General features: G+C 40.3%; 1 protein-coding gene across 1 annotated transcript in view; it reads right to left on the minus strand.

Annotated features, from left to right (window-relative positions):
- Positions 1-15651, minus strand: part of ADAMTSL3 (ADAMTS like 3) — a gene marked incomplete at its 5' end in the record, with an annotated part of 256278 nt that overhangs the window by 76856 nt on the left and 163771 nt on the right. Inside the window, one exon of the mRNA XM_023741699.1 lies at positions 5780-6839. Within this exon, the coding sequence (XP_023597467.1) occupies positions 5780-6839 (1060 nt within the window). The remainder of the gene's footprint in view (positions 1-5779; positions 6840-15651) is intronic.

Raw genomic sequence — 15651 nt, forward strand, 5'->3', positions numbered from 1 at the left:
TATGAGTTTTCTGCTGTTATTCTGATGTCTTTTTTGTGTGTTGTTGACAGTTTCTCTGTTCCAGGTAATTTTCTGTACTGAGTTGTTTTTCTTTACGTATTTTCTTTTCATCTTTTTCATTGTTGTTGATTTTGTATTTGCTGAGTCTTTATGTTTTTCTTGTTTTTTATTTTGATGTGTAGGATTGTTAGTTTCCTTCATGGTTACTGTAATAATTTACCCCTATTTTTCTAAGTTTAAGCCAATCTTTTATTTCTGTGTATTGCCTTGACTTCTTCTCCATATGAAAGATCTATGACTACATTTTTTAGTCCTTCTTTTTTGTTTTACTATTGTCATCTTTTACATATTGATGTCTCTGTCTCCCTATTTTCAGTGTTTTAGCTTTAATTTATTTCTGTGACTTCCTTCTCTGTGTTTATATCTGGTTGCTCTGTCCTGTGTTCTAGTCTTGGGTTGTTATCTAATATTATTGATTTTCTAACTGGAGGACTCCCTTAAGTATTTCTTGTAATTTTGATTTGGTTTTTGTAAATTCCCTAAACTTCTGTTTATCTTTAAATGCCCTAACTTCACCATCATATTTGAGAGACAGTTTTGCTGGGTATATAATTCTTGGCTGGCAATTTTTTCCCTTCAAGGCTTTATATAAGTCATCCCATTGCTTTCTTGCCTGTATGGTTTCTGCTGAGTAGTCCAAGCTTAGTCTTATTGACTCTCCTTTGTAGATAATTTTTAATTTATCCCTAGCTGCTCTTAAAAATTCTCTCTTTATCTTTGGTTTTGGCAAGTTTGATTATAAGATCTCTTGGTGACTTTCTTTTGGGATCTACCTTATGTGGGGTTCAATGAGCATCTTGGATGGATATCTTCTCATCTTTCATGACATCAGGGAAGTTTTCTACCAAGAAATCTTCAACAATTCTCTGTATTTTCTGTTATCCTCCCCTGTTCTGGTACTCTAATCACTCATAGGTTATTCCTCTTGATAGAGTCCCACATCATTCTTAGGGTTTCTCCATTTTTTAAAATCTTTTATCTGATTTTTCCTCAAATAAGTTGATGTTAAGTGTTTTATCTTTAGTCTCACTAATTCTAACTTCCATTGCCTCAATTCTGCTACTCTAACTTTCTACTGAGTTTTCTAATTCTGAAATTTTATTGTTAATCTTTTGGATTTCTGTTTGCTGTCTCTCTATGGATTCTTGCAGCCTGTTAAGTTTGTCATTGTGCTCTTCTATAATCTTCTTAAGTTCCTCTATTGCTTTGTCTATCTGTTCCTTGGCTTGTTCTGCATTTTGACGGATCTCCTTCCTGGTATCTTGAAGAGTTCTGTATATTCATCTTTTGTATTCTACCTCTGGTAATTCCAAGAAGTTATCTTTCTCTGGAAAATTTCTCGATTCTTTGTTTTGGGAGCTTTCTGAAGCCATCATGGTCTGCCTCTTTCTGTGATTTGATATTGACTGTTGTCTCTGAGCCATCAGTAAGTTATTATATTTATTTTATGTTTGCTTACTGTATCCTAGCTTCTTGTTTTGTTTTGTTTTGATATGCCCAAATAGGCTGCTCATGTGAGCTAGTTTGATTTTTGACACCTTTGAAGCTCTAACATCCTGTCACCAGGTGGTTAGATCTGTTACTAAGTATGTGGGCCCAGGAGTCCGTTTACTTTTCTTGCATGGATTCAGCTCAGGTGTCCAGATAGTTGGTCACCAAGTGTGTGATGCAGGCTCTCACCTACAGTACTAGATGGGCAGGGGTGATTGGAGTAGGCACAGGTATCTGGCTGCAGTAGGGATCACACACTGAGGAAGATGGGGGGCTGACAGCTGCCCGTCAATGTCTGGGAGGAAAGTGTGTCCCTGTTCCCTACAGTGCATAGGTGAGTAAGTTTTGCAGCTGGAGTATGGGCACTCAATGCTGTTGGCTGTAAGGCCTAGGAGGCATCACTTATTCTTGGACCCCTGTCGCAGGTGGCTAGGTGGCATGGGTGGAGCCACCAGTCCTCAGACCCCTGATGTGGGTAGGTGAGGACCCTGCTTAATGGGCAGAAAGGTATCAAATGTCAGAAACCTGCCACTCCACCATATAGGTGATACAGTGAATTTAGGCTTCAGGTATATACCCTGTTGTACTGTGGTAATGAGGGCCTATGCTGTTAAAATAGGCCCACACAGGTCTATGCAGGGGTGAAAGGCTTTCGAAGTCTGTGGACCCCTTATGCCTGTCCCTAGACAAGGGAGCTGTGCCTGCCCTGATTTCCCAGCTTAGGGGAGCTGGCAGATTATTTTTTCCTTTTTGTTAATTTGTTCTGTTTCCAAGGCCAGAAGAATGGCTTAAGGTGCCTGATGGGTTCTACTTGTGGCCCAGGGGATGAGGCAATTGCTGAAGCCAGCCTGGGACCCAGTGCAGAGCAGAGAGGGAGCAGGTAAATGGGAGAGAGGATCTTCCCAAAGGGGGTGTTTTTTGATCCGCATGGTACATTAAACGCATGTACTTGTCTTTTGCTGATTGAGCGCTGTTTTTCACTGGCTCTGGAAGCCTAAGCAGACTCTCCGCCACTTGGTCTCTCTCGATGTGGAAAATGCATCCCAAATGCCACTGCCCGCCTCACCACTCATGCCAGCTGATCTGGCCCGCAGGGTGCCAGCTCCTGCCAGGTCAGGTCTGGCAACTCCTTGCTACTTCTGAACCATCTCTCCCTCCCCTGCCACTCAGTCCAATTCCTCAACTTTTCTTTTGATGTTCAGGGCTCCTAGATTGACATATATAATCAATTCACTTGTTTTTTTTGGGTCTTATCTGTAAGAGGGACCACCAGAAGTGCCTGACTACTCCGCCACCTTGGCCCTGCCTCTTGAGTACACAGTTTTCAACATTCTTACAAAATGGAAAGTATACAAAAAACACTTCTTCTGTATGCCAAAGTACATTGACGTGATTGTTTTTGTTGCTAGCTAAATTGGCTGCTCTTGTCATGGAAGACTAATTTAACCTACAGGAATGACTGACAAAACTATGACTATTCAGAGTTAGGTATTTGGCAGATTTTTTTCCATAAATTACCAAAATAAGCTGGCTAATTTAAAGGGAAAAAAAAAATGACAGTATTTGCTACCAATGTAAAATTTGAGCTCTCAAGTCTAATTTAGAACTTTGGAACTTATATCAGCCATTGCGATCTGAGTTGTGTGTCCCAAAACATAAAGACTTTTCTGATGAGGTGGGTGGTGATATTAAAGAATATGTATTCTTTTTATATATTGTATAATGAAATGTGTTAACGTTTAGAAGATCTGCATAATTCAGTGAGCCAATATTTTCCAAATGACCAATGTATTATGTTACAAAATCACGCATGGGAGAAAGAGCTATTCAAAGTGCAAGAAAGGCCAATGGCTGTTACTGTAACAGAGAACCCAAATTTCATTGATATGGTCTCAGGTTCCACAGTGATGCTCACCTTTAAGAAACTACCACTTTTCAAGTTCTAGTGTAATATCAGAGAAGAATATCCACAATTATCTGAAAAGACTATTAAGATATTCTTTATTTTTTCAACTAACATATCTGTATGAGGCCAAATTTTCATCATATGCTTCATGTAAAACAACATATTTCAAAAGATCGAATGCAGAAGCATATACAAGAATCCATCTGTCTTTAATTAAGCCACACATTAAAGAGATTTGCAGAAATGTAAAACAATGTCACTTTTCTCAGTAATTTTTTGTTATGAAAATATTATTTTTCAAAAAAGATGTTAATTATTGTAACATGTAATGGACTTATTATTATTATTTCTAAATGGATTAATAAATATTTAAAATTTTTCTTGGTTTTAATTTCTAATATGGTAAGTATTGATAGATATAACTCATGTAAACAAAAGCTCTTTGGGCTCCTCAATAATATTTTACAAATTAAAGGTACCCTAAGGAGCCCTAAGGGAGCCCTGGTGGCACAGTGGTTAAAGTGCTTGGCTGCTAACCCTAAAGGTCGGTGGTTCGAACCCACGAGCCATTCTGCAGGAGAAAGATGTGGTAGTCAGCTTCTGTAAAGATTACAGCCTTGGAAACTCTATGGGGCAGTTCTACTCTGTCCTGTAGGGTCGCTATGAGTTGGAATCGACTTGACGGCAATGGGTTTGGTTTGGTTTCGGAAGGAGTGCTGGTGGCACAACGGTTAAGCACTCGGCTGCTAACTGAAAGGCTAGTGGTTTGAATCTATCCAGCAGCTCCACAGGAGAAAGACTTGGTGGTCTGCTCCCGTAAAGAATACAGCCTAGAAAACTAAATGGGGCAGCTCTACTCTGTTACATAGGATCCCTAAGAGTCGAAATCGACTCGATGGCATCTAACAACAAGAGCAAAAGGTTTAAGAACAGCTAAGCTAAGTGATCTTTAAAGTTCATCCCACCTTCTTAACCTTCATTGCACTCTTGTGTTCACAGTTCCAGGATAAAGGAATCCAGTAATTAGATTTGTTCTACCTTTTCTTTCTAAACTATAGGCCTGATAATCTATTGTAAAAAAAATAATAAAATTTACCTAGCTTTTCCTCTGATACCTCATATTTTAGGTTCAATGCACAAAGAGTATGACAAAAATAAAACTTTCACTTTTTTTTAAAGTACCTTATGATTTGCAAAACAATTTCACATCTGCTGTTTTGTTTGTGTTTCTTAATAATCCCTAGTAGCAGAGAAGATGCAGCTTGAGCATTTCAATACAAATAAAAACAAATCAAAATGTCTACCACACTTTGTGTACAAATAGCAAGATTTGGAGACAGCAAAGAATACAAAAATGAATTAATAAGCCCTGGTGGCACCGTAGTTTCGAACTTGGCTGCTAACCAAGAGGTCAGCAGTTAAATCCACCAGCAGCTCCTTGGAAACCCTATGGGGCAGTCCTACTCTGTCCTATAGGGTTGCTATGAGTCAGAATCGATTTGATGGCAATGGGTTTGGTATTTTGGTTTTATTCTTTGGTTATTTCATGTAAAACTCACGAAATGTGATATGTTTGCGCTGACATAGATAGGGATCACAATAAAATAATGCATGACTTAATCTTGTGTTCCGTACATCTCAAAAAACTTTGATGTTTATCACCTTATTTTTGGATTTTATGACTTATAAAAATGTTGCATGATCTGGAATATTCCTTCAGATATGCAATCTTTCTACTAAGGCTACTATTTGTGTGATATTGAAACATCACTGGTGGTGGTCAAGAGATATGGCCCCTGCTTCTGACTGGCTGTGAGTTAGCCACGTGATTCTGTTTGCTCAATGATCTCATTAGAAAGCTGTTAATCCCTGCCCTTCCAAACTCAAAGGGCTGAAGTGAGGTTCTGATGAGATAGCGCATCTCATTTGAGAGTCTAGGAAAAGCTCTGTAAACTCTGATTTGCAGCTCATACATGATGTAGGATTACTACTAATAGGCTTTCTGTTTTTAATGGTATCGTACTGATTTTATTTCTGAATGTTAAGTGCCCTGCAAAGGGAAAATCTATACACACTTATTCTTACTGTATCCAGTCTTGTACCATACCTATATGATAGTAACTAGAATAATATGCTGGTTTACTTTATAAAATTCCAACCCATATGTGAAAAACACATACTAACATTTTACAGTATCTTTCCTAAAGAATCCTGTTGGAAACATATTCTGAAAGAAGGAATTTGAAAATATTTTCAAGAAAACTGGAATAGTCGTTAAGAAGGTATTACTTTCTTTTTTTTTTAATTTCTTATTTTACTTACTTTGCTGATAGTTGTAACAACGTTCCATCCTTGGTCCATGTATACGTGGCCTCACTGGGAGTTACGAGATCACACAGTATATTGATGACCTCGGTCCTTTTTGTAATGTATACTGTATTTCCAATCCTTGAATTTATTGTTTTGTTAAATGAAATTGCGGAGGGCTGGCTTTGCCTCACAAGAACAGGTGCCTTTGGCTTGAATGTCAGCTTGCCTGAGTTCTTTGCATTCGAGTTTTGGGGTACACTTCCTGTGTCCCCCCTCAGCTGAGCTGCGGGAGGCACCTCTTCCTGGATTCCCCTCCATTGCATGTGAGCAGGCTGTGCCTTAGCTAACTCTGCCACAAGCTGGTATATCACTTGGGATGCAAGGTCATCGCTGACCTCTCCAGTTTCCATGAGCTGACTCATGTTTCTTATTAGCTCTTCAAACTGGGCTGTATCCATGCTATATGCTCCCTGTTTAACTGCTGCTTCAAACTGCTTATTCTTCAACTCCCAGGAGTTAGTATTTCCTGCAGAATTGCTGCAGTGGCCCAACAGAGCTCTCAGTAAAGGCTGGTTATTAATTTCGCCATCATCCAGATAAAGCTCTTTTTTGTTACTCCACATTTGCCGCATTTTATGCCACATGGCTCCCAAACTATTATCTTGGTTGTGGTCTATCCCAGGATACCCCCTTCTGTGCTCTCGGAGGGCTGGGGGTGCGATGAGTCTGTTATCAGTACCAATAAGCTTGAGAACACCTGTTTCCTGGGCAGTGCCTGCAATGCACCGGTACACACCAATGTCGGGGGCTGCAAGACTGTGGATTTTGAGTGAGCCCGACTTGGTGATGCCCAATCGCTTAGAGTTCTGCAGACAATGGCCATCCTTCTCCCACTGGATCATAGATTTCTGGAATCGTCGCACTGGGCATTTAATAATCACTGATGTGTTGGGCAGCAAATAGGCTCTGCCACCAATGGTCAGGTTAACTCGTTTCTCTTCCCTCGTCTGAATGTAGACTCTCTGGACACCAAGGATCAGAGGACCCTGCTCCCCTAGTTTTGTTTTCATTTCTGCAGAAAAAAATAAAGAAAGAAACACACACCTCAATAATAAACACTATTTGACAGCAATATTCCAAAGCTGATATAAGTCAACAAATATATAATTTTTGCTCTTATAAAACATTTGAGAATTAAAACATTAATAACAGTATATATCCATACCAAAAAAAAAACAAACCCATTGCAGTCAAGTCAATGCTGATTCACAGAGACCCTATAGGACATAGTAGGACTGCCCCATAGGGTTTCCAAGGCTATAAATTTTTACAGAAGCAGACTGCCACATTTTTCTCCCAAGGAGCGGCTGGTGGGTTCGAAAAACCGACCTTTCAGTTAGCAGCCAAATGCTTAACCACTGTGCAACCAGGGCTACTTGTATATATTCATAGATTCAGTTAAATCTCACAACCATCTGTTACTTTAGCAGCAAAGAGTGCAAGTTTGAATAAGTTGCAGAAAAATACGTAAATTAGTTTATAAAGCCCTCGTTTGGGGAGGCATGAGGTTGAATATCCCAGTGAAATATAGGGAATGGTTATTTCTACATTTGTTGTTGTTAGGTGCCATCCAGTCAGTTCCAACCATAGCAATCTTATGTACAACAGAATGAAACACTGCTGTGTCCTGTGTCATCCTCACGATTGTTGCTGTGCTTAAGCCCATCGTTGAGCCCATCGTGTCAATCCATCTCGTTAAGGGTCCTCCTCTCTTTCCCTGGTCCTCTACTTTACCAAGCACGATGTCCTTCTCCAGGGACTGGTCAGTCCTGATAACATGTCCAAATACGTAAAACACTGTCTCGCTAGCCTCTCTTCAAAGGAGCATTCTGGCTGTACTTCTTCCAAGACAGATTTGTTCATTCTTCTGCCAGTTCATGGTATATTCAATATTCTTTGACAACACCATAAATCAAAGGCATCAATTCTTCTTTGGTCTTCCTTATTGTTTAGCTTTTGCATGCATATGAGCCAATTGAAAATACTATGGCTTGGGTCAGGTGCACCTTAATCCTCAAAGTGGTGTCTTTGTTTTTTAACACTTTAAAGAGGGAGGTCTTTTGCAGCAGATCTGCCCAATGCAATACGTCATTTGATTTCTTGACTGTCACTTCCATGGGTGTTAATTGTGGATCCAAGTAAAATGAAATCCTTGACAACTTCAATCTTTTCTTAGTTTACCATGATGTTGCTTATGGGTCCGGTTGTAAGGATTTTTGTTTTCTTTATGTTAAGGTGTAATCCATACCGAAGGCTGTACTCTTTGATCTTCCTCAGTAAGTGCTTCAAGTCCTCTTCACTTTCAGCAAGCAAGGTTGTGTCATCTGCATATCACAGGTTGTTAATGAGTCTTCCTCTAATTTTGATTCTTCTTTAATTTTTCATATAGTCTGGCTTCTCAGGTTATCTGCTCATCATACAGATTGAATAAATATGGTGAAAGGATACAACCCTGATGCTGATTTCAAACCTTTCTGATTTTCTGATTTTAAACCGTGCAATATCCCTTTGTTCTGTTCAAATGACTGCCTCTTGGTCTATGTATGGAGGTTCTGCATGAGAACAGTTAAGTGTTCTGGAATTCTCATTCTTCAAAATGTTATCTTTAATTTGTTATGATCCACACAGTCAAACGCCTTTGCGTAGTCAATAAAACACAGGTAAACATCTTTTTGGTATTTTCTGCTTTCATGCAATTTCCATTTGACGTTAGAAATGATATCTCTAGTTCCACGTCCTCTTCTTAATCCAGCTTGAATTTCTGGCAGTTCCCTGTTGATGTACTGCTGCAACTGTTTTTGAATTATCTTCAGCAAAATTTTACTTGTATGTGATATTAATGATATTGCTCAGTAATTTCTGCATTCTGTTGGATCACCTTTCTTTGGAATGGGCACAAATTTGGATCTCTTCCAGTCGGTTGGCCAGGTAGCTGTCTTCCAAATTTGTTAGCAAAGATGAGTGAACACTTTTAGTGTTGTATCCGTTGTTGAACATCACAGTTGGTCTTCTATCAATTCCTGGAGTCTTGTTTTTCACCAGTGCCTTCAGTGCAGCTTGGGCTTCTTCTTTCAATACCATCGGTTTTTGATCATATGCTACCTCCTGAAATGGTTGAACATTGACCAATTCTCTGTGTGCTCCTTCCATTCTCTTTTGATGCTTCCTGCGTCATTCAATATTTGCCCATAGAATCCTTCAATATTGCAACTCGATGCTTGAATTTTTTCTTCAGTTCTTTCAGCTTGAGAAATGCTGTATGTGTTCTTTCCTTTTGATTTTCTAACTCTAGGTCTTTGCACATGTCATTATAATCTTTGTCTTCTCAAGCTGCCCTTCGAAAATTTCTGTTCAGCTCTTTTACTTCATCATTTCTTCCTTTCACGTTAGCTAATCTACCTTCCAAGAGCAAGTTTCATCTGTTTTGGTCTTTTATTTCTTTCCTGTCTTTTTAATAACCTTTGCTTTCTTCATGTATGATGTCCTTAATGTTACCCACAACTCATCTGGTCTTTTATGTTCAGTGCATCAAACTGTTCTTGAGATGGTTTCTAAATTCCGGTGGGATATACTCAAGGTTGTTCTTTGGCTCTTATGGACTTGTTTTAATTTTCTTCAGCTTCAACTTGAACTTGCATATGAGCAATTGATGGTCTGTTCCACAATCTGCTCCTGTCCCAGTTCTGACTGATGATACTGTGCTTCTCCATTGTCTCTTTCCACAGATGCAGTCAATTTGATTCCTGTGTATTCCATCTGGCAAGTCCCATGTGTATAGTTGTCATTTATATTGTTGAAAAAAGAGATTGCAATGAATAAGTTATCGGTCTTGCAAAATTCTGTGATGAGATCTTTGGCATCATTTCTATCACCAAGCCCATATTTTCCAACTACAGATCTTTGTTCTTTGTTTCCAACTTTCACATTCTAATCACCAGTAACTATCAATGCATCTTGATTACATGTTTGATCAATTCCCGACTGCAGAAGTTGGTAAAGATCTTCAATTTCTTCAACTTTGGCATTTGTGGTTGGTGTGTACATTTGAATAATAGTTGTTTTAACTGGTCTTGTTTGTAGGCTTATGGATATTATTGTATCACTGACTTCAGGATAGAGCTTGAAATGTTCTTTTTGACAGTGAATGCAACACTGTTCCTCTTCAATCTGTTATTCCCAGCATAGCAGACCATACGATTGTCCAATTCAAAATGGCCAATACCAGTCCATTACAGCTCACTAATGCCTAGGATACTGATCTTCTGGCATTCCATTTCATTTTTGACAACTTCAAATTTTCCTAGATTTATACTTTGCCCATTCCACATTCCAATTATTAATGGATGTTTGTAGCTGTTTCTTCTCATTTTGAGTAGTGCCACATCAGCTAATGAAGGTCTTGAAAGCTTTACTCCATTAACGTCATTAAAGTCGACCTTACTTTGAGGAGGCAACTCTTCCCCAGTGGTATTTTGAGTGCATTTCAGCCTGAGGGGTTCATCTTCTGGCACTATGTCAGACAATGTTTCACTGCTGTTCATAAGGCTTTCACTGGCCAATTTTTTTAGAAGTAAATTGCTAGGTCTTTCTTCCTAGTTTGTCTTAGTCTGGAAGCTCTGTTGAAACCTGTCCACCATGGGTGACCCTGCTGGTATTTGAAATACCGTTGGCATAGCTTCTAGCATTACAGCAATATTCAAGCCACTACAGTATGACAAACTGACAGACAAGTGGTAGTCGTCTACATTTGGGGGATATTTATTCTATGCTGTTATCATATGATGGTTTCATAGTTACCCAGCTTCTAGGTACATATGTCCACTAATAAGGGGTTGGTCTGTTATGTTGGGCCTCCACTACCTGGCAGGGAGGCCTTGGGGGAGCTGGTCTGGCTCAGAGCCCAGAGAACACCAAATCTGAGGGAGGACATGAGATTGGAAACGTGAGTGAATGTATTTGAGGGGTCTGAAAAGGAGGATAAGGTTGGCAAACTTCAGTTAAATTAGTGTGAGGGCCCGAGGAAGCAAGGGAAAATAACCAATGAAAAACGTCAGAACAAGCACTTTAAAGCCACACAAATCTGAGTTTGAATCTTAACTCTGTCACTTGGGTAAGTCATTTAATCTGCCTGAGCCTCAGTTTTCTCATTTGTAAAATGTAGGTAATGTTAGCATCTACATCGGAGGAATGTGAAAATTAAATCACATCATTTATTTGAAGTGCCCTGTACTGGGCATATAATACACTCTGAGATATGATCGCTCTGACCACTGACCAGGTGACAAAGGCAGGTCCGGCCAGCAAGCCGGAGGGCAGTCTGAATGGGAACTGGAGATGGGTCAGCGTCAAAGCAGACACTCTTCAGATCCCTTCCCCCAAGAGAAGTAGCTCTCTCCTGCAGTTCACCTGTGGGAAGGTATCAATGTGTTCAGGAGTGATGCTGAGGTAGGAGGGGGTGCCTAGTTCCTCTTTGATAAAGTATTTAGGACACTGGCAGGTTGTGGGGCATGGGCTGCAGGGCCTGGGAGCATCAGGGAGTGATAGAAGAGTGATTGGACTCACATGAAAGATATTACTGGATTCTGAAAATTGTGAGATTGGGGACCTGATAACCTTGATGGACCCCAGTTAAAGGCCCCGCTGGTTGTAGCACTGGCAGGGACATGCTGGGAGTAGAACCAGACTGAGACTCCATTTGGATGCCTTCTCAGGTCCCTGGCAGTAGCTATAGTACGTTTACTGGTGTCCTGGTTTGCCAGAAGACCTCCTTGAGTTTTTGGGTGGCTCATGGGCCCCGTATGGTCTGGTTGGCTGCTGAGATGTGGTGGTGTTACTTGTTGTTAGTTGCCACTGAGTCAATTTTGACTCATGGTGACCCCATAGGTGCAAAGTAGAACTGCACTCCATAAAGTTTTCAAGGCTGTGACCTTTCGGGAGCAGATCACCAGGCCTTACTTCCAAGGCACCTCTGAGGGGGTTTGAACTGCCGACCTTTAGATAAGTAGTCTAATGCTTAACCATTTGCACCACCCAAGGACTCTAGGTTCAAGAAAAGAACAGAGGTGGCTCCTCAGTTGCTGTGGTAAAGAATGCTCTTGGTGAAGGAGCACAATAACTTTGCATACAAATCCCATACAAATACAATACGTAGATCAGGCCTATTGTTCTCAGGAAGGAGTCTGGATTCTGCCTGTTGATACTCCCTTGGCTCATCTCTAAGTTGATCTGTATCACAAATGTGTCCTTGTGGGGATACAGACTATCAACAGAGGTTGTTAACCCTGGCGCCAGCCAGTTAAGGCATGCAGATAGTCTTTCAATTGGAGGCACAGAATTTTGAACTTACTGCTGCTTAACAGGAGCCCTGGTGGCGCAGTGGTTAAGAGCTCTGCTGCTAACCAAAAGGTTGGCAGTTCAAATCCACCAGCCGCTCCCTGGAAACCCTATGGGGCAGTTCTCCTCTGTTCTATAGGGTCACTATGAATCGGAATTGACTCAATGGCAATGAGTTTGGTTGCTTAACAGCTATCAAAAGCAGAAAAAATGTATGGAGGATTCCCTGGTAAATTTACAGTTCATCCATTACTATAGGTAGGGGTGGTATTGAAAATACTTAACACCTGGACAGTAATAGCAGCAATCACTCAGAATAGATGCTGGCTGTAGCCCTGGAACATGGTTTTGGAGATCCCCTGATGCACTAACTGTTATCTCTTTAGTTGCTAGATCTTGAGGAGGTCAGGCAGTTCCTGGCAGAGGGGCCCAAGCAGCTGAGAGACAGCTATAGGCTTCAGGCAGTGGCTTTTTACTAACCATTTGGAAAGTTTTTCAGTATTTTAACAACCAGTATGGACATATGGTATGAACAAGTTTAATGGTATTGATTACGTTCTTCAAGTTGTACAACCATTATTAATGACTATCCTTGTCCAAATTATTCCATCACCGTTCACATAAATTCAGTGCCTCCTAAGCACAAACTCCCCCTTTCCTCCTCCCTCCCACCACTGGTTACCACTAATAATCTTTGGTTTCCATGTATCTGTTTATTTCATACAAATGCGATCAAGAAGTATTTGTCCTTTTGCGACTGATTTATATCGCTCAGCATAATGCTTTCAAGGTTCATCCATGCTGTGGCATGCATCAGGACTTCATTTCTCTTTATGACTGAGTAGTATTCCATTGTATCTATGGACCCCATTTTACTTATCCATTCCTCTGTTGATGGACACTTAGGTTGTCTCCACCTTTTGGCTATTGTGTAAAGTGCTGCAATGAGCATTGGTGTACAGGTTTCTGTTTGAGTTCCTGCTTTCACTTCTTCCGGGTATATATCTAAGATTGAGATTACTGGGTCATACGGTAGGTCTATGTTCCACTTTTTGAGGAACTGCCAAACTGTCCTCCACAGGTGGCTGTACCATTTTACATTCCCACCAGCAATGGATGAGGGTTCCAGTTTCTCCAGAACCTTGCCAACACCTAGTGTTTTCTGTTTTTTTGATCATTGCCATTCTAATGGGGGGTGGTATCTCATTGTGGCTTTGATTTACATCTCCCTAATGATGGCTAATGGTCTTGAACACCTTCTTTTGTGCTTGTTGGCCATTTGAATACCCTCTTTGGTAAAATGTCCTTTGCTCGTTTTTTGATTGGGTTGTCTTTTTGTTGTTAAGTTGTAGAAGCTATCTATCTAATATATACACATATATATACATACATACATATATGCATATGATATTATTGGATATATGGTTTCCAAAAATTCTTTTACCAATCTCTATATATTGTCTTTTCACTTTTTTGATAAAGCCCATTGATGAACAAAAGTACTTAATTTTTATGATGTCCCACCTATTTTGTCTTCTGCTGCTCCTGCTTTTGTTGTCATATCTGATAATCCATCATTAAAAACTAGGTCCGGCAGTCATGGCCCTATATTTTCTTGTAAGAATTTTATGGTTTTAGTTTTCACATTTAGGTCCTTGATCCATTTTGAACTGTTTTTTGTGTACGATGTGAGTCATGGATCCTGAGACTCACTTGTTATTTATTTATTTATTTTTAAATCTCAATGCCCTGAATCCCACCCCCAGAAATTCTGATTTATGGGGTGTGGCCTAAGCATCAGAATTTGTAAACGCTCCCCAGGTGACTGAACTACGCAGCAAAGTCTGAGATCCACCGCTCTAGGGTGTACCACTGGATTAAACCAATGCAGCAGAGAAAAGTGTTCCTGCCCCAGTTTCTTTTACAGAAAAACATTTTGATGTGATGCTGCTGTTCAGGAGGGAAGAGTAAATAAGAAACAGCATCTGTGTGGTCTGTGAGAAGCCCTGCCAAAGTCTTTCCAATAGGCAGGGTCTTCTTTAAGAAAAGTCTGGAAAAAATTCCTTTCTAGTCTTAGTATCAGGAATGATTATATTTAACTGGGAGTAATGCATTCATGTCTTACCTAATGAATACTGAATTGTGTAATCGACCAGGGTACCTGTTTCAAGATGGCTCTTAAGTGAGCAAGTTTAGAGCCAAATTTGTGGCCACATGTAACAAGAATGTCAAATTCAAGACAGGATCTCACATTAGCCTTGTTTGTTTTCCTTTTTAATTTCTCACCTGCTTTTAATTTCATTCATCTGGTTGCATTTATGGATACTTAAAAGTGGCCTATTGTTTTTGTAACAAGGCAGGATGTGTATATGTATGTATGTGTATACACACACACATCTATATACATTTTTTTTATTGTACTTTAGATGAAGGTTTACAGAGCAAATTAGTTTCTCATTGAACAATTAATACACATATTGTTTTGTGACATTGGTTGCCAACTCCACAACATGTCAACGCTCTCCCCTTCTTGACCTTGGATTTCCTATTACCAGCTTTCCTATCTCCTCCTGCTTTCTTGTCCTTGCCCCTGGGCTGGTGTGCCCATTTAGTCTCGTTTTGTTTTATGGGCCCGTGTAATCTTTAGCTGAAGGGTGAACCTCAGGAGTGACTTCAGTGCTAAGCTAAAAGGGTGTCCTGGGGCCACACTCTTGGGGCTTCTCCAGGTTCTGTCAGACCAGTAAGTCTGGTCTTTTTTTGTGAGTTTGAATTTTGTTCTACATTTTTCTCCAGCTCTGTCCGGGACCCTCTATTGTGACATCCTGTCAGAGCAGTTGATGGTGGTAGTCAGGGACTATCTAGTTGTGCTGGACTCAGTCTGGTGGAGGCTGTGGCAGTTGTGGTCCATTAGTCCTTTGGCTAATGTTTCCCTCGTGTCTTTGGGATATACATATATCGTTGTTAGTTGCCGTTGAGTCAGCTCCAAGTCATGGCAACCTCATGTACAAGAGAACAAAAAGTTGCCCAGTCCTGTACCATCCTCATGATTGTTGATATGTCTGAGTCCATTGTTGTAGCCATTGTATACTGCCTTCCAACCTAGGGGGCTCATCTTCCAGCACCATATCCAACAGTATTCTGTTGTGATCTATAAGGTTTTCATTGGCTAATTTTTGGAAGGACATTGCAGGGCCTTTCTTCCTAGTCTGCCGTAGTCTGTACACATACACATACATATTATGATTATTATTATTACTACTACTACTTAAAAGGACCCGGTTGAACACCCTGTCTGGTGATTGCTCTCTTGGTGGCACACGATAGAAAAGATGGATGGATGTGACTGTGGATGGCTTTAAAACACACTCTTCTGAGAGACTCCGGCAAGATGGCGGTCTAGGCAGAAGCACCACGCCGTCCCTCCACAACAAAGATCCGAAAAACTAAGCCAAACAGAGAATCAACAATCCTGAAACCCTAGAACATCAAAT

The sequence above is a fragment of the Trichechus manatus genome, unplaced genomic scaffold, assembly GCF_000243295.1.
Source record: "Trichechus manatus latirostris isolate Lorelei unplaced genomic scaffold, TriManLat1.0 scaffold00186, whole genome shotgun sequence".
Lineage (NCBI taxonomy): Eukaryota > Metazoa > Chordata > Mammalia > Sirenia > Trichechidae > Trichechus > Trichechus manatus.